The sequence below is a fragment of the Paroedura picta genome, chromosome 10 (assembly GCF_049243985.1).
Source record: "Paroedura picta isolate Pp20150507F chromosome 10, Ppicta_v3.0, whole genome shotgun sequence".
NCBI lineage: Eukaryota > Metazoa > Chordata > Lepidosauria > Squamata > Gekkonidae > Paroedura > Paroedura picta.
In genome coordinates this window covers 15244121-15261986 of record NC_135378.1, presented here as the reverse complement: position 1 = coordinate 15261986, position 17866 = coordinate 15244121, and the positions used below count along the sequence as shown (strand labels likewise).

At 46.1% G+C, this 17866-nt stretch overlaps 1 protein-coding gene across 1 annotated transcript in view; it reads left to right on the top strand.

Moving 5' to 3' along the window:
• STIM2 (stromal interaction molecule 2) overlaps positions 1–17866 on the top strand; it is a 108961-nt gene that overhangs the window by 51290 nt on the left and 39805 nt on the right. The window contains exon 2 of the mRNA XM_077301455.1: positions 5279–5409. Within this exon, the coding sequence (XP_077157570.1) occupies positions 5279–5409 (131 nt within the window). The remainder of the gene's footprint in view (positions 1–5278; positions 5410–17866) is intronic.

The following is a 17866-nucleotide window of genomic DNA, read 5'->3' as shown; positions in this document are numbered from 1 at the left end:
CTGAGGAAGAGAAGGAGGTGGTCTGTTTCTACTGGCTTGGGGTTCATACTGGGAGCGGTATGCATGATGATTTCTCAACAACATCTGGTTGAGTACTGTAGAAAACGGAATGCTGGAATAAATGGGTGCCAAGGTCATAGTTTGTCTTGGGCAGGGGTAGAATCATAGAATCATAGAGTTGGAAGGGGCCATGCAGGCCATCTAGTCCAACCCCCTGCTCAACGCAGGATCAGCCCAAAGCATCCTAAAGCATCCAAGAAAAGTGTTTATCCAACCTTTGCTTGAAGACTGCCAGTGAGGGGGAGCTCACCACCTCCTTAGGCATCCTATTTCACTGCTGAAGTACTTGGACTGTGAACAATTTTTTCCTGATATCTAGCCTATATCGTTGTAGTTTAAACCCATTACTGCTCGTCCTTTTCTCTGCAGCCAACGGGAACAGCTTCCTGCCGTCCTCCAAGTGACAACCTTTCAAATACTTAAAGACGGCTGTCATGTCCCCTCTCAACCTCCTTTTCTCCAGGCTGAACATTCCCAAGTCCCACAACCTATCTTCATAGGGCTTGGTACCTTGGCCCCAGATCATCCTCGTTGCTCTCCTCTGTAACCTTTCAATTTTAACTACCTCCTTCTTGAAGTGAGGCCTCCAGAACTGCACACAGTACTCCAGGTGTGGTCTGACCAGTGACGTATACAATGGGACTATGACATCTTGTGATTTTGATGTGATGCTCCTGTTGATACAGCCCAAAATGGCATTTGCCTTTTTTACCGCTGCATCACACTGCCTGCTCATGTTTAACTTACAATCCACAAGTACCCCGAGGTCTCGTTCACACACAGTGTTACCTAGAAGCATATCCCCCATCCAGTAGGCATGCTTTTCATTTTTCTGACCCAGATGCAGAACTTTACACTTTATTAAATTACATTAAATTACATCTTTATTAAATTACATCTTGTTCTCATTTGCCCATTTTCCCATTGTGTTCAGATCTCGTTGAACTGTCTCTATCTTCTGGAGTATTTTCCAGTCCTCCCAATTTGGTGTCATCTGCAAACTTGATGAGTAGTCCCTCCACCTCCTCTAGATCATTAATAAATATGTTAAGAAGTACCGGACCAAGCACCAAGCCCTGAGGTACCCCGCTACTCGCCTCTCTCCAGTCTGATGAAACACCATTGACAACAACTCTTTGAGTGCGGTTCTCTAACTGATTCCCTATCCACCTAACTATCTGAAAATCCAGATTGTAGTCCTTCAATTTATCCATCAGAACATCATGGGGAACCTTATCAAAAGGTTTACTAAAATCCAAGTAAACGACATCAACCGAATTTCCACGATCCAGCAAACCTGTCACTTGGTCAAAAAAAGAAACCAGGTTGGTCTGACAGGACCTGTTGGAGACAAATCCATGCTGACTTCCTTGGATCACCAAATTGTCCTCCAGATGTTTGCAGATCGCTCCCTTTAATATCTGCTCCATTATCTTCCCCACAACAGAGGTCAGACTCACTGGTCTGTAGTTTCCCGGGTCATCCTTCCTCCCTTTTTTGAAGATTGGAATAACATTTGCTCTCTTCCAGTCCTCCGGGACATCTCCAGTCCTTAAAGAGGTCCCGAATTTGATGGACCAGGGTTGTGCAAGTTCTCTGGAAAGTTCTTTGAGAGCCAAACTGTGGCTCTCCAGGTGTCCATGAACTAAAATTCCCATGAGCCCCTGCTAGCACCTACCCGGGGCATTAAGAAAAAAATCACAACAACCTTGAGCCAGTCCTGAATGGATCACAGCACAAACTCAATTTGGACTTGTGGGTAACCATGCCAAAATGGTCAGGAACCACTGCTGGGGAGCCCTTTTTTCATGACAATGGAATGTGCTTTCATTTACAAATTATTCTGCATTTTGCTAATTTTTCTGCTGGCAATTAAAAAAAAAAAAAAAAGCCAAACCCAGCACACACACAGACACACACACACACACACACACACACACACACACACCCTGGGGTGGCAGTCTGTTGTAGATCCCCGTTGACAACTTCTGCTTCAGAGGTAAAAAGGAAATGTTACTTTGAGCAAGTGATCATCACACTGGGTCCAGTATCGGCGATTCTGATCGTAATTAGTTTCTAATCTAACCTCATCTCTAGTCACTTGCCTCTGAAAGAAAAGTTTGTCTTATGTAAGTCAAAATTCTGTTTCTGATTTTACAAAAAGTAATAAGACTTGGGAGTGATGTTTTCTTTCATAAAATTGCTTCTCTCCGTTTCAGTCAGGTCAGTCTTTCACTCTCAAAAGCCTCTGGGAACTTGATCTGTACTTCTCTGGGGAAGGTATCAAATGTTCTCTTGACTAGTCCTCAGGGGAACCGACCCTGTTTCCCCCTATGCTTGATTCGTTTGCAGACTGGATACTTAAAAGGGGCATCTTAATTCAATATCATGTTTTCCTTGCATTACGAGTGACAGCCCTTGTAAAAAGAAAGCAGAATGTCTCTAGAAATAATGTGTCTTAGCAGAGGGGTTAATATTTTTAATGCCTCTCCTCGTCTTTGTGACATGAAATAGATCTGCATTTGGCTTTGATTTACAGATCATCGAGGCCAGCATAAGAGAATTCCCCTCCCAAAATTCCCTGAGTCCCCACAACTTCTTAATTAGACTAGATTGCAGTGATTAATGGACTAGTCCACGTCTTGTCTTTATGTATTTTTGCAGCCTCATGTGTTAGCCTCATTAGAAACGTAAAATAATACAGGAATGTTGAAGCCTTGATTTGGGAGTGAGAATAGAAATTTTGGAAAAACTTCACATGCAGTGGTTATTTTCTTATTAAGCCCAAACTTATTTTTTCCCCTTTTTTATCAACATACAATGTATAATTTATAATTCTGCTTATAACATTGTACTATTTCACGAGCTCATGAAATTTTAATTAAGTTCATGCTGTAGTTTCCTACAAGCAAACTTGCAAGCATCCCGCTGTGTCTTCTGCTGTTTTCACATACTATGCTACTATGCGCTTCTTCCATGTGGTCTAATATACATATACCATTAAACTTCAACACATTGAAACATTATTCAATAGTGGCATTTAACTACAAAATTGCAGAATTATAACTGCTCAGTTATGACTCTGAAATGCTCTTCAGTTGTACGTTGTACGTACATCACAGCATATTCATAGTGGACAAAACTGGTTGCATTTAAACAATATACTTTAGTGGGTTTTTTCCCCAGTCATATTTCTAGTGACTTTGGGTAGCAACCGTCTGTAAAGGGATTAAATAATATTTGTTGCTTTCTGAGTCAGAACATTGTTTACATTGTGGTGGACAGGAGACTTCCTTTGATTTTTCTAACAATGTGTTCGAAAGTGGAAAGTGATTTGTGGAAACGAATGCTGCCAACATCAACATTGTACTCTGTCTTTTAAAAGATTTGTTGTATTTTGGGTTAATTGCCCTCATTGTGCAATTCTTATTCACAGTGAGTTCATGCAGGATGGTGTCTTTGCGATAGCAGGGGTAGTCAAACTGCGGCCCTCCAGATGTCCATGGACTACACTTCCCATGAACCCCTGCCAGCATTTGCAGACTGGATACTCCATGGACTACACTTCCCATGAACCCCTGCCAGCATTCGCTGGCAGGGGCTCATGGGAATTGTAGTCCATGGACATCTGGAGGGCTGCAGTTTGACTACCCCTGGGTTAATACATTCAGCATACCGTTACGGTGGGTGTCGATGCCTTCAAGCCTCTCCTCTGTTGGTGTTCTGTGAATTTGCAAGCCTTTGCCGTAGAAGCTGTTGTTTTTAAAACGTTTCTAGCTGGTATTTTGGTCTCATTATCAGCGTTCTTAGCAGAGATCACTGTTTACACACAAATAGGCATCTGCACAACCTGAACTTTAAGTGTTCCCTCATTAGCAGATTATACATTTGATCTGTTTGCAAACAAATCTCAGGCGGCACAGCTTTAATGAAACACTTCCTGTCTTGCAAGTAAATGTGTTGAGGATGCTACAACCCCTTGAGCCTGCTCCTTGGGCCGTGCTGAAGCCTCCCCCCCCCCTGTGGGTCTCCCCCCCTGACTCCCCGGCTTTGGCACGGGCCACGCCGAAGCTCCCCACCACGCCGAAGCTCCCCACTCCCTGCCCCTTTGGGCCAATTGGGAGGCGCTTTGCGCCTCCCGATCAGCCTCATCAAGTTTTTATCCCAGACTTGTCCCGCCCCACCCCTTTCTCCTCCCACCTACCCGTTACTATTTTATTTTTACCGCTCCCAGAGCGTTTACAGATGATTTATAATGAATGTTTCCAGACACATTTTTATATACATCGACGATCACTGTAACCTCTCTCCCCCAAAATTTGCATATCTAGGTACACACCTCTGCACGCTCCTAAACAACCATGTGAAATTCCAGGGCGCCCAACTCTTGCATACACACCTAAAGTATATGCCTATGATGTTTCTACATAAGCAGCAGCTTGGGGCTGTAACAGAGAAACAGTTCTCATGCCTCATGGGTGTGTGTGACCTCTTCTGTCTCTTGGTGTCTTTTGCAATAAAGAATGAAACAACTGTTTTGAAGAAATGCACACAGTGCAGTGCCATGGCTTCTGGCAATTCCTGGTTTACATGGACTGAAAAATGCACAACGTTTTTAAAGCCCATACACTCACACACACATACACAAAGGCTATTCAGAAAGCCATGGTCAGTGTGGGTAAATGAATGGGGGAGGGGATAAGAGAGGAGAAGCCATTAACAATTCCGTTTGGCAACTTTTGCATTTCAGCTTTTCATTTCCTTTGCTCATAGATATTGTATGTTGTATGTTAAAGGTCATGTAAGTCCGGGAAAGCTTAGGTCTTAGAAGCAGCTTGGAAGCTACTTTTCAATGGTATGTTTCCTAACTGGGGCCACCAATCACAAGTGTCTTCTCTACCTAATCAACATGGGGCTAGAAGAGAGGGCATGAATTTGCAATTCTTTCTTCCATATGACTCTAGTAAGTTTCCATATATGTAGCATGGACAAACAATTCTCACGTGTCCTCATGTGAGCTAAGTTAGTTAGTTAGTTAGTTTGTTTGTTTGTTTATATTTTTATACTGCCCATTCTTTGCAGCTCTGGGTGGTATAAAAAAGGCTATGATGCTACACGTTCTATGTTGCTGGACTGACATAAATGATGCTTTGGGTTTGAAGTGGGTGGCTTCTGCTGGTCAAGACTGAAATGTTTTGTTTTTGATTTTGCCTTTTAGATCCTTGCCATTTACTGACCCCACCGTGTTTTACTGAGGAGGATAAGTACAGTCTGGAAGCACTCCGCACAATTCACAAGCAAATGGATGATGACAAAGATGGTGGTATTGAAGTAGAGGAAAGTGATGAGGTAGGAGTAGAAAATATTTTCTCACTATTTTTTGGAGCCTTATTCCAACTCTGAAGACCCCCTCTAGAAACTGATTGCTAGTTACATTACTACATGCATCTTCAGTGCCATGTAGATGTTGGGTGTGCTTCAGAAATGGGCCTCTTATGCTGTGGCACCAAGACTTTGGAGTTTCTTCCTCAGAGGTTTATCTGGTGCTCTGTTCAGATGTTACTATATATCATACCATAACATTTATAGTATGTAGCCAAAGGCCGTTTCAAAGAACAATTAAAACAGTAGAATAAAAAAAGTAAATAAAACAATATTTCTCCATTATTACATACATAAAACTGTAAACATGGTCAACTGAGTCACAGTAAGATAAAAAAATTGATATGTCAAGGTGGAGGCTCCTGTACAAATGCGGTTCGAATATTCCTGGTGGCCAAAGAGGTTGACATCTGATAACAGGTAGATGAGTTTATCAAAATCAGAAATGGGGTATGAGTTGGGTAAGAACTTGGCAAGGAATTTGCCCCTGGATTCAGAGTACGGGGGCAAACTAGGACATAGTGGGGAAGGTCCTCCAAAGATGAATTCCCACATATACAAAGGCTGTGGGTGTTCCGGACTGTTGCCTGAAAAGCATGGCTGACAGCATCATTTCAAACCGCAGATATGTTAGAGACATTCTGAGATTACGTGCTGTTACGTTTACTAAATATATTGGCTCTAGAGTTGTCTTTTAAAATTGTTTTATACCATGGGGCTAATTGCGATAGCAGAATTGAAGAGTGATCAATCAGTGAATCAGCTTTTAACGCCCAATCACATATTGGCTGATGTATGGAGCAGGTCATCGAGTATAGTGTAGTGTGAACAGATGATATTATTTAGTAGAGTCCTTTTAATAACTGCGCCTGAAGAGTTTAGTGGAGTAATTTTATTCCTAGACTTTGTCTGCAGGAACTTCTTATTAATATTTCTGGCAATCCTCATCTGACCTCTGTGTATTATCTCCCTGTGTCTTTTATTTGTAGTGCTTGTTATAACTGGTGTTACTTCTTTTTGGTTTTTTTATTGTTTCCAAAATTTGTATGGAAGTGATATTTTTCATCACCTTCCCTTTCCCCAACAATGTCCTTCTGCACCCCCAAAATGCTGTGGATTTGCTAGATCCTCCAGGTGTCACGTGGATCGCACAACCTGAATGAAACCTGTTCTGGTATAAATATGAGAGACACATGGACATTGGTTTTGGCTGAGCATTGTTTGGTTTTTACTATCAGAAGGGTGTCGTAGGGTTTTTTCTTTCATCTAGCTTTGAATATAGACTACCTGAAAAAGAAAACAGGTATTTCCTGTTAATTCTACTTTGAGGATGAGTGCAGCAAAGAAAAGAAGAAGAGTTGGTTCTTAGGTGTTGCTTTTCTCTACCCGAAGGAGTCTCAAAGCAGCTTCCAATCACCTTCCCTTTCCTCTTCCTACAACAGAGACACCCTATGAGGAAGATGAGCCTGAGAGAGCCCTGATATTATTGAAGAAGAAGAGTTGGTTCTTATATGCAGCTTTTCTTTACCAGGAGTATCAAAGTGGCTTATATTCACCTTCCTAACCCCATAACGGACACCTTGTGAGGGAGGTGAGGCTGAGGGAGCCCTGAAATTACTGAGAAGAAGAGTTGGTTCTTATGTGCCACTTTTCTCTACCCGAAGGAGTCTCAAAGCAGCTTCCATTCACCTTCCCTTTCCTCTCCCTACCACAGTCACCCATTGAGGTAGGTGAGGCTGAGAAAGCCCCAATATTACTGCCCGGCCAGAACAACTTTATCAGTGCTGTGGCGAGCCTACGGTCACCCAGCTGGCTGCAGGTGGGGGATCACAGAATCAAACCTGGCTTGCCAGATTAGAAGTCCGCACTCCTAACCACTATATCAGGGGTAGTCAAACTGCGGCCCTCCAGATGTCCGTGGACTACAATTCCCAGGAGCATTCGCTGGCAGGGGCTCCTGGGAATTGTAGTCCACGGACATCTGGAGGGCCGCAGTTTGACTATCCCTGCACTATATCATAGCTGCCAAGCTTGCCTTTTGGCACTTGCTGACAAGAGAAGGGAGAGCACTGCATGTCCTCAGGCAAAAGTTACATTCATCGGCAGCTATGAGTTTTAAAATCACTAATTATGAAAATATAATGGCAGGTTTTCAACTTATCCTTTGAGAGAGGATTCGTCCCTTCCTGGAACTTCAGCTGGAATCGAAACAACTGCTTGTTAAACACACATATTAAGGTTTCTAAACAGCAGATCAATGCAGGACAGCATTCTGCAGGGCTTTACTCTTTTTCTTCCGAAACAGATGAAATGCTGTCCCTCCTAAAGAAGTACAAGCCGTCGGCTAAGTCATTAGGAGTTTCGCATTCATCTATGACCCAATGTAGGTAGAGACCCTAGAATACACATCAAAGGGACCATCGTTTCTCAGGCTCTGTGGGTTTGCAGTATCTTATGCCTAAGCCATATACCCCACAACAAGGTTATCATAAGGATAAAGGTTCTAATGAATTAGCATCCGCCCTCTGCCAGAGAAGCATCTTCATCCCAAAAGACATCATTCTGACTAGGAATATTGCAGGTCCCTGTTAAGTTTGGGAATAGATTGCCTCATTTCGTTTCAGCTTGGAAGGCTGCTACCTCAGATTATTGGGTTTTAACCATCATCATCATTAGTTATAGGTTAGAGTTCAAGTCTATTCCCCCAGGTGGTCCACCCTTAAAGAAGTCCAGTTACGCAGCTTTGGATCTTGATCAGGCCAGGCCTTGGCCTCCTTAATAGACAGTACACAAGAGTGCCATAAGAGATTATGGGGCTTAAGGCATCAGAGGGTGGTTTCTACCGTGTTCCTGGTGGATAAAAAAGTTGGGGGAGTTAGACCTATTTTACACCCAAGAAAGTTACATGCTATCTCCACAGCAGATGCCCAGATGGGGTGGGAGAGACCACACCTACGTGTCAGCGGGGTAGAGACACCAGCCAGTTGAGCATCACGGGAAAAGGGTAGTTGGGGGTGCAGATGAGCGTTATGTAACCTGGGGGGTTGGGTGGAGATCTGGGAGAGAGACCTGGACCAGGGGAGAGAAGAAAAGGAGGATGGGGAAAACAGAGGGGGCCAGATGCAGGAGGGGTGAGGAGGGCAGACAACTGGAAAAAGGAGACCGAGAAACATTAGAGAGAAGATGGAGCTGGGGGCCGGCAGAGGACCGAAGAAGGGTGCAGCCAGGCCAGCAGAGGGTGCTGTAGGGTCCTGGCCGTCCCCACTAACTGTTCAAGGTTAATTGTTCTATATATTTCCTTAATTTGATGATTGGCTGCCAATGGCGGATTCAAAGGAACACTTGCTTAATCAGTGCTGTCTTGTCTTGGAGACCTGTTGCAGCTTAGTACTTAAATTGGAAGAAATTACAATTAGTTCCAATGCAAATAATACAATTTATCGGAGTTCCATTAGACTTTTTTTGGGGGAAAGGGTTTCTATCTCCGGGAAGGGTACAGGTTATTTTTTCCTTGGTGAAATTATTCAGATGTCACCGGTTCCAGTCAGTTCAGAGCATTCCACTTTTCCTTAGATATATGGAAGATACTGCAGTTTTGCCTAAGACAAGGTTACAAATGTGACCCCTGCGGCTAGGGATTTTATCTTGCTACTAGATATTAAGCCCCCTGTGGCCAAAATACAGTGGGCCCTAGCACGATGGGTGGGTGGAGGGATGGGGCAAAGGAAGGAGGAAAAGGAGAAAGAGAGACAGAAAGACAGAAAGAAAGGGAGGGAGGTAGAGACAGAAGAAGAGGGAGAGAAACAGGTAGCCAGAAAGAGATAGATGGAAGAGAGGGAGGAAGGGAGAAAGAGAAAAACAAAGGGAATGCTGGGAGGAAGGGAAGGATAACGGGAATGCGGGGAGGAAGGGAGGAATGGAGTAAGGTAGCTGGCCTTGGGGCCTTCTGCTGGGCCCAGGGGCAGGCTCGGCTGCCCCAGGGCCCGGCAGAAGGCTCCGGACGGGGGCAGTGGGCTCTGTGGCCTACTGCCAGGCCCAGGGGCAGTCTCGGCTGCCCCAGGGCCCGGCAGAAGGCTCCGGACGGGGGCGGTGGGCTCTGCGGCCTACTGCCGGGCCCAGGGGCAGTCTCGGCTGCCCCAGGGCCCGGCAGAAGGCTCCGGACGGGGGCGGTGGGCTCTGCGGCCTACTGCCGGGCCCAGGGGCAGTCTCGGCTGCCCCAGGGGCCGGCAGAAGGCTCCGGGTGGCGGGAGTGGGCTTTGTGGCCTTCTGCCGGGCCCATGGGCAGGCAAGCCTGCCCCAGGGCCCGGCAGAAGGCTCCGTGGGCGAGGGGAAGCCGGCCGGAGGACTTACCGCTGGGGAAGGCTTATTCCCCTGAACGGCGACTCTCCGGCCGGGCCAGGCGAGGCTGGGCCAACCAGCCAATGGAGAGCCGTGCTTTGTGCAGCTCCCCATTGGCTGCTTGGCCCCCGAGTGACACTCGGAGGGCCCAATCAGGAGCCGCTTCACGGCTCCTGATTGGGCCCTCCAAGTTTTTATCACGGACAGGGCCCGCCCTAACTCCTCCCCACTTGCCCTTACACCTTTATTCCTCCCGCTCCGGAGGGGGGGAGGTTTAAAGATGAGGCTGAAATCCATGTCTTGTGGCACAGATTCTCTATTCCCAGGCCAGTCATCCATTCCTTTTTTTTTTCTTTTTTTTTTTTTGTGGTCTTCTGAAGAGAATTTAACCCTGGGGAATTTCCTTCAGAGTTTCTCAACAGGAGAGAGTTGTCACTACACCCACTTCCCTATTGGGTTCGGACACTCACTGTGCAGGATTTTCAACCAGAGGTATTTGGTCAGCGGAGGAGAAGCTACTGCATGTTAACATTTTGGAAATGCATGCAGTTCATTACGCCCTTCGTTATTTTTCAGATATGCTGTGGGACCATTCCATTCTGGTTCAAACCGATAACCCTTCGGGGGGACAGGATTCTGTGTCACGAGACTGCCCTTATGTGGGAAATGTAGAAAAATGCAGAAACACTGGGAAACCAATATGGCAATAAAATATCCAAATTGGACTTATATAGAATCGTTTCTCTTCAGTAATTATTTTATTTCACACAAGTCCCAACGTGTTTTGCCTTACAGCTTTTTCAAGGGACGCTTTTTATATTTAAGGACCAACTTCAACTTATTAAGGAATCTCTTGCTAGAGCATAAGGTCATACAATAGCTAAACTTAGCTTGTGGTGCTTCAGACGTACCTGATTCAAGTGATAATGAACTCCCAGTTCATTATTTTTGCTCATGTGGGAAATGGCCATGAAGCCCATTGCCCCCATTCAGAATATTCACATTCCGGGGAGTTTAAACATGGAAGCCAACAAATTAAGCAGAATTAGCTTACATTGTCATGCGCAGTCCATAAAGGCTACTTATCTGGAACTGCTTTTTACCCTCAGTGGGTGTCAAATGTCAGTCTCTTTGCAACACAGGCAAACAAGAATGTTAAATTTTTCCCACTTCAAAATTTATCATATTTGATCAACTAGGATTGAGTGTTCTGGCACACTTCGGCCGCTTCAGTGAGCACCCATGCCAGCGCCTCAGAGGGGAGGGGCGGTGCTGGCACGCTTGCTGGTGCCCCTCCATGCCGCGGCGCTGGCCACCTCAGGCGTCAGTGCTCGCCCAAGTGCACCAGAGTCCCAAACCCTAGTCACAAGGGTTGTGTGATGCAGCCACCAAAGTGGCCGTTCCCTCCCGTAGCAGCCAGTCAAGGTTGACTCAGCCTTCCATCCTTCCGAGGTCGGTAAAATGAGTACCCAGCTTGCTGGGGGGTAAACGGTCATGACTGGGGAAGGCACTGGCAAACCACCCCGTATTGAGTCTGCCATGAAAACGCTGGAGGGCGTCACCCCAAGGGTCAGACATGACCCAGTGCTTGCACAGGGGATACCTTTACCTTTAAGGGCTGCAGGTGACCCCACTAGCAATGCCAGAATTCTTCTCATGAACAGATTTTGGACCTCCTCTAACTTGTCCAGTATATCTCCCCCTATGTTTTGCCACCAGAAGTTCAGAATTTAGCATACATTGGTAGATAACTTAGTCAAGCATTGTTTGTTTGTTTGTTTATTTGGATTTCTATACCACCCATTTCTTTGCAGCTCTGGGCGGTTTAAAGTGGTGATGTGAAATATTTGGAAATTAGTTTATTAACCGCAATATTGACAGGAAATATTTCAGTGGGGAATAATCAGTTTTTTACAAAGATACTTTTAAAAAGTAGCAAATTTTTTAATTAAAAAATTAAGAAGCCATACCTTTACCTTAGGTGAAAAGTTTATTATAATTTGAAAAAAAATAGCTTAGCAGTTGTTATCTACCTTTGTGGCACATGGATAAATTTATTTAATAAAGTCGGAAATGATATTGCAGATTTCAGAACACAGGAAACCTGCAGATGGCACAGAATCTCCTTTCATACTTTGGGTTACAGTGAGCCTTGGACTGAATGCCACAGTGCCTGTGAAAGGCACCAGAAGGTGTGAATTGCTCAGCTGCTTCTGCTCCTCTTGACTTAAGGCTGCTTGCATAACAAGATGGGAGGTGTGAGTGAAGGGACCCTGACTCCGTCCCGCCACACTAGGGAAAGGCTTGATGCTAAATCGGACAAAGAGCTGGGGGAGGGGGGGGCTTTAGGCTCTATTTGTTTTTCTCCCCTCGTTAAATTGCTAAAACCCGTGCTTGAGAACCTAATTTGTATGTGATCATTTTGACATATTTAATTGGGATAGTTGAGCTCTTTTGAGACACTTGTTAATTTATTTGGTAATGAGATTGGATTATAAATAATGCTTCTGGGCATGCTTCAGTAGTAGACACTTGGCCAAACATCTGTCTCTGAGCCTCTGAAGAGCCTCGTTGACCCACAAGGAGAGCCAAGTGACATATGATAGGAGGCCAGTGGCAGCTTTAGGATGGGGAGTGACTGAGATTATCGTGATAGTGTAGGAGAAAAGGCTTAAATGCTTCTCCAGTACTCCTGTGACAGATTTATTTTATTGTTCCTGGAACAGATAGGAAGTAAGATAAAACTATTCAGTTAATCATTAAGCCAGTTACAAAATGGCGGCATTTGAATCTAGCATGGAATGGAATTAGGGGTGTGCATTTTGATGCGGCGCAGCTGCCTCGGCAATCACCGAAGTCCAAGGTACGCAGGAGGCCAGCACCACGGTGCGAAGAGGAGGGGCAGCTGACGCACCACCACCTGGCCGCACAGTGGCGCTAGCATCCTATGCACCACCTCGGGCTTCAGTGATTGCCAAGGGGGCCGCACCGTGCCAAAACGCACATCCCTAAATGGAATGCGTATGGCAAAACTGCAGGCTTCACAGTGCTGTCAGTGTGGTGCTTTTCCTGGTAGTTTTTGTGCTCAACATCACTATAAGCCATTTTGTATGAGCTCAAAGAATCAGTTCCAAACAGGTTGGATGAATGCTGTAGATCGGTGGTCCCCAACCTTTTTATCACCGGGGACCGGTCAACGCTTGACAATTTTACTGAGGCCCGGGGGGGGGGGCGGTAGTCTTTTGCTGAGGGACGTTGCTGCTGCTGCCTGAGCCCCTGCTCTGCTTGCTTTCCCGCCGGCGCCCCTGACTTCCCGCCGCCCTCTGGGGGGCGCTGCCAGCAGCAGCTGCGCAGTGCCACGCTGAGGGGGATCCCCAGCCATGGCGGCCGCTGGAGAGCATCAAAGGTGAGCTGGCAGCAGAATGGCAGGGCAGCCCCCGAGGCAGCAGCCTGGGAGGAGGACGAGGTAGAGCCGCAGCCCGGTACCGACTGATCCACACACCGGTATTGGTCCCCAGCCCAGGGGTTAGGGACTGCTGCTGTAGACCATATGGATAGATTTCCACATGGAAACTTGTGAACTACAAGCTAAAAGTGAGCAGACAATGTGATGCAACCGTAAAGAAGGCAAATGCAGTCGTGGGCTGAATCAACAATCACATCAAACCACAAGATGTCATAGTCCCACTGTGGTTAGGCTCCACCTGGAGTACTGTGTGTAGCTTGGTGTAGTGGTTAAGAGCAGCAGCTTCTAATCTGGTGAGCCAGGTTTGATTCCCTGCTCCCCACATGCAGCCAGCTGGGTGACCTTGCACCCATCACAGCACTGATAGAGGTGTTCTGACTGAGCAGTAATATCAGAGCTCTCTCAGCCTCACCTCAGCCTCTGTTATGGGGGAAAGGGAAGGGAAGGTGATTGTAAGCCTCTTTGAGACTCCCGGTAGATAATAGTGGCATATGTAAACCAACTCTTCTTCACTTCTGGAGGCCCCACTTCAAAAAGAATGTGGACAAAATTGAGAGGGTGCAGAAGAGAACAACAAGGATGATCCATGGTCTGAGGGCCAAGCCATATGAGGAAAGACAGAGGAACTTGAGAATTTTCAGCCTGGAGAAGAGTAGGTTGAGAGGGGACAGGATGGCTTTGATTTGAAAGGTTGATTTGAAAGGTTATCAGAGGAGGGCAGAGAAAGATTCCTATTGGCAGCAGAGGAGAGGACCTGCAGTAATGTGCTTAAATCAGTTGTCCCCAACCCCCTGTCCGGGGACCGGGACTGGTCCGTGGATCAGTCGGTACCGGGCCGTGGCTCCTCCTCATCCTCCTCCCCAGCTGCTGCCTCGGGGGCTGCCCTACCACTCTGCCGCCGGCTCACCTTTGGTGCTCTCTGGTGACCACCATGGCTGGGGCTCCCTCCAGCGGGCAGCGGGAAGTCAGGGGTGCCGGCGGGAAAGCAAGTGGAGAAGGGTTCAGGTGGCAGCGGTGACATCCCTTGGCAAAAGACTACCCCCACCCCCCGGGCCTCAGTAAAATTGTCAAGCGTTGACCAGTCCCCAGTGATAAAAAGGTTGGGGACCACTGGCTTAAATGACATGAAGAATGATATCGGCTAGATATTAGAATTTTTTTACAATCGGAGTAGTTCAACAGTGGAATGGGCTGCCTAAGGAGGTGGGGAGCTCCCCCTCACTGTCAGACTTCAAGCAGCATCTGGACAGATACAGATCCTGGATGTTTAACGCTGATCCTTCATTGAGTAGGGCCCCTTCCAACTCCATGATTCTGTGAAATGGAAGATTTTTCTCACTTAACCATGAACATTCCTTCTCAATTGTCCAAGGATGGGGTAATCTCAATCAGTGTGTAGAAGTGCCTCCTACTAGCAGGGCTGTCAGACTTTGTGATTCCTATAAGGGGAGGGGCTTCTCCCACTGGCTCAGTCATATCCCTCCTCTATCCCCGAAAGAACCAATAGTTCTCTCCAGAGATCATTGAAGAAATGACCTTATCATTGTGGAACACACAGAGCTCCTTATTGATAAACAGATCTGATCCTTCTAGCTGAGGTAATACCGACTAAGGCAGGGGTAGTCAAACTGTGGCCCTCCAGATGTCCAGCAAATGCTGGCAGGGGGCTCCTGGGAATTGTAGTTCATGGACATCTGGAGGGCCGCAGTTTGACTACCCCTGCACTAAGGCAATAGTTTTAAAGGTCAATTTTTTGAGAGGACAGGCGGCCATCGGCTCAAAGGGAATGCAGGACAGAAGTACAGCGTTCACAGAGGGAAGAAATGGACTTGGGGAGGATTAAGAAGAATTGTTTTTGTACCCCGCTTTTTACTTCCTGAAGGAGTCTCAAAGTGGCTTACAATCCCTTTCCTTCCCCAACAACAAACACCCTGTGAGGTAGGTGAGGCTGAGAGAGCCCTGACAGAACTGTGAGTGGCCCAAGGTCACCCGGCTGGCTGCATGTGGAGGAACAGTGGGGAATCAAACTCAGTACTCCAGATTAGAGGCCACCGCTCTTAACGACTTCAGCAAGCCGGCTCTCAAGGAAGTGCCCCTGAGGAACCTTCTAAGTCCTTTCCAGGAAAGGGGCTTGACTCTCTGTCAAATCCGGCTTCTGGCTCCAGTCTCCTTCTTTTGAAGTGGGGAGAGGAGCATGCTATCCCCTCTGCCGGAGCCTTTACTGGAAGCAGAGGGAAATAGATTGGGAAGGGCCTCTAATGTTGGGAATTCACATTGTGTTCAGCGAGATCCAGAGTTGGAGACCCTTTAAAATCATACTTCATTTTTGACACCGAAGGATCTCACTGGTGGTAGTCCAGGAATGAAAAGAAACTTGGGGTCACTGCACACATGAGGTGTAGGCAGGCTTAGGTGTGTACGGACAGAGAATAATAGCTTGTCACAACTCCACGACAAGTATAGTTGAAAAATGAATGACTGCAAATGCCTTTTTCTGTTTATACTATTTTCTTTAGCAACAGAATCCAAAGAGTGTGTAAAGCAGAATAAACTCCACCGAGGTACATATTTAGTGATGTATATTCTGTCACTGTAAGGCTCATCCAATATACAAAACCCAGAAATAATAACACAGCATATCCTTCTCTTCTAAAATCCAGCTGCAGCAGTGATGCTCAGGAGCCTCAGAGGGCACCCCTGAACACAATTCCCCAATATAACACCTGCCCCAGGTTTCAGGACAGTTTGTGGTTGGCAGGTGATTCCTCTCTTGAAACACCTGCCCTCAGGGGAATGTGTAAGTTGTGAGTCTCCATGATGTTCTGCCCTCGTGGCCTTTTGACTGATAGCAGTAGCAGATGTGACACAAAGTGTGTCCAAGTGCACTAAGGCAGGGGTAGTCAACCTGTGGTCCTCCAGATGTCCATGGACTACAATTCCCATGAGCCCCTGGATATCAAACGCTGGCAGGGGCTCATGGGAATTGTAGTCCCTGGACATCTGGAGGACCACAGGTTGACTACCCCTACAGAGTTGTGATTAAAATCGGTATTGGTTGTCAAGGTGTTATGTTTCTGTGTTCGTGTTATTTCTTGTTTGGCATATTGGTTGCAGCATTCACTGTTTCTAGGTTGTTCCCTCACCTTTCTTTCCCATTTGGTCCCCATGACTCAGGGCCATTTCAGGATATCTTAGTTTCAGCTCACTACAACTAAGGGGATGAAGCTAAGAGAGGTTACGATGTTTCTGGCCACTTGTAGAGGCAGCAAAATTTGTTATTGCCGGTGTGGTTTATCCATTGCTTCTTATTTAAGCTTATCTCCAGTGGGTAGTAACTGAAAGTATCTTTTAGCCTTTGGAGCCCTTTGAGGTTGTTGTTTCTTGCCCGCCTCCCTTTGTAGAAGAGAATTTGGCAAATGAGATGGAGCTTGACAAATTGAAAGTGAGGAGGTTTTAACTAAAAAAGAAATGCACTTGATAGTGTGCTAAATGTTAACTGCAACGAAATTCCCTTGATAATTATGCAAAAATAGAGAGGTTTTGATTTCTGCTTTGGTCAGATACTTGGGGAAAAAATCTTGCAGTTGGACAATGAGGCATGTGTCTGTCGTGAAAGTCTGACTACTTCCACTGCTTGTAAATTAGGGAGAAGAAAGCACGGATTTCCTGATGAGAGCCTCTCTCTGTGCTCAGCTTCCCTTCCCTCCAGCCCCAGCCCTCTAATAACAGTACAGTCCTTGCACCTTAAACATTTTGCAGCTTCGTTTGCTCTCTAGTCCCCTTCGCCCACTTAGGCACTGGAAGATTGCCACAGAGTGTGCTGAAGGTGGAGGAAAGCTTACAGGTGCATGGGGGGAGGGGAAGGCAGTGTAGCTGATGGGATTGCATAAAGAGACTAGGAAGTCCCCTCAACACTGGAATGTTTTCATGAAATCCTGTTACATGAATAAAGGAACAAATGGATATCAAAGCCAGGAAATAATCGCTTGCTCAAACATAAGTCGCTTTTTCTGGACAAGAATATTAAGGAGTAATGAAAGTAAAATGCATGCAAAAATGTGGTTTGTTGGCAGGATCAGTAATTCACTTGTATTTCCCTTAATTTAAGCCCTATGCTGATCCTTTAAAATACATAGTCAGACAAGAGTATGTTTATACAGAGACATAGCATATGCATTTAAGCACTTAGCTGTAGGTTGATAGGTGATAGATGAAGAGACTGGACAAGACCTCATTCGTTATAGGATGGTAGAGCAGAACTCTGCACTGTTCCAGCTCTGTTCTAGCCACTCAAAGGTAATGTGGGACAAAATATGACGTGTGCACATAAGCTGGCCATCACAGGAACATCTGGGCCCAGGGGAACATCTGAGTCGGATTCCTTGCAAAGAGTGGCTGCAGTGCACGAGTGGAAAATGGCCCAAGACATTTTTAAGTGCAAAAAGGTGTCTACTAGAAGCTTTTAAGATAATAAATAAAAGGGAACATTTATCAGAAAAGAGAGTTAAAAACTGAAAAGGGTTAGGGGAAGTTCCCTTCAAGAGCCTTAGAAGTTATTCAAGGCCACAGCAGTAGTTGCTTGAATCAAAAGTATGCCCCAAATTGGTGAAGGAGACAACC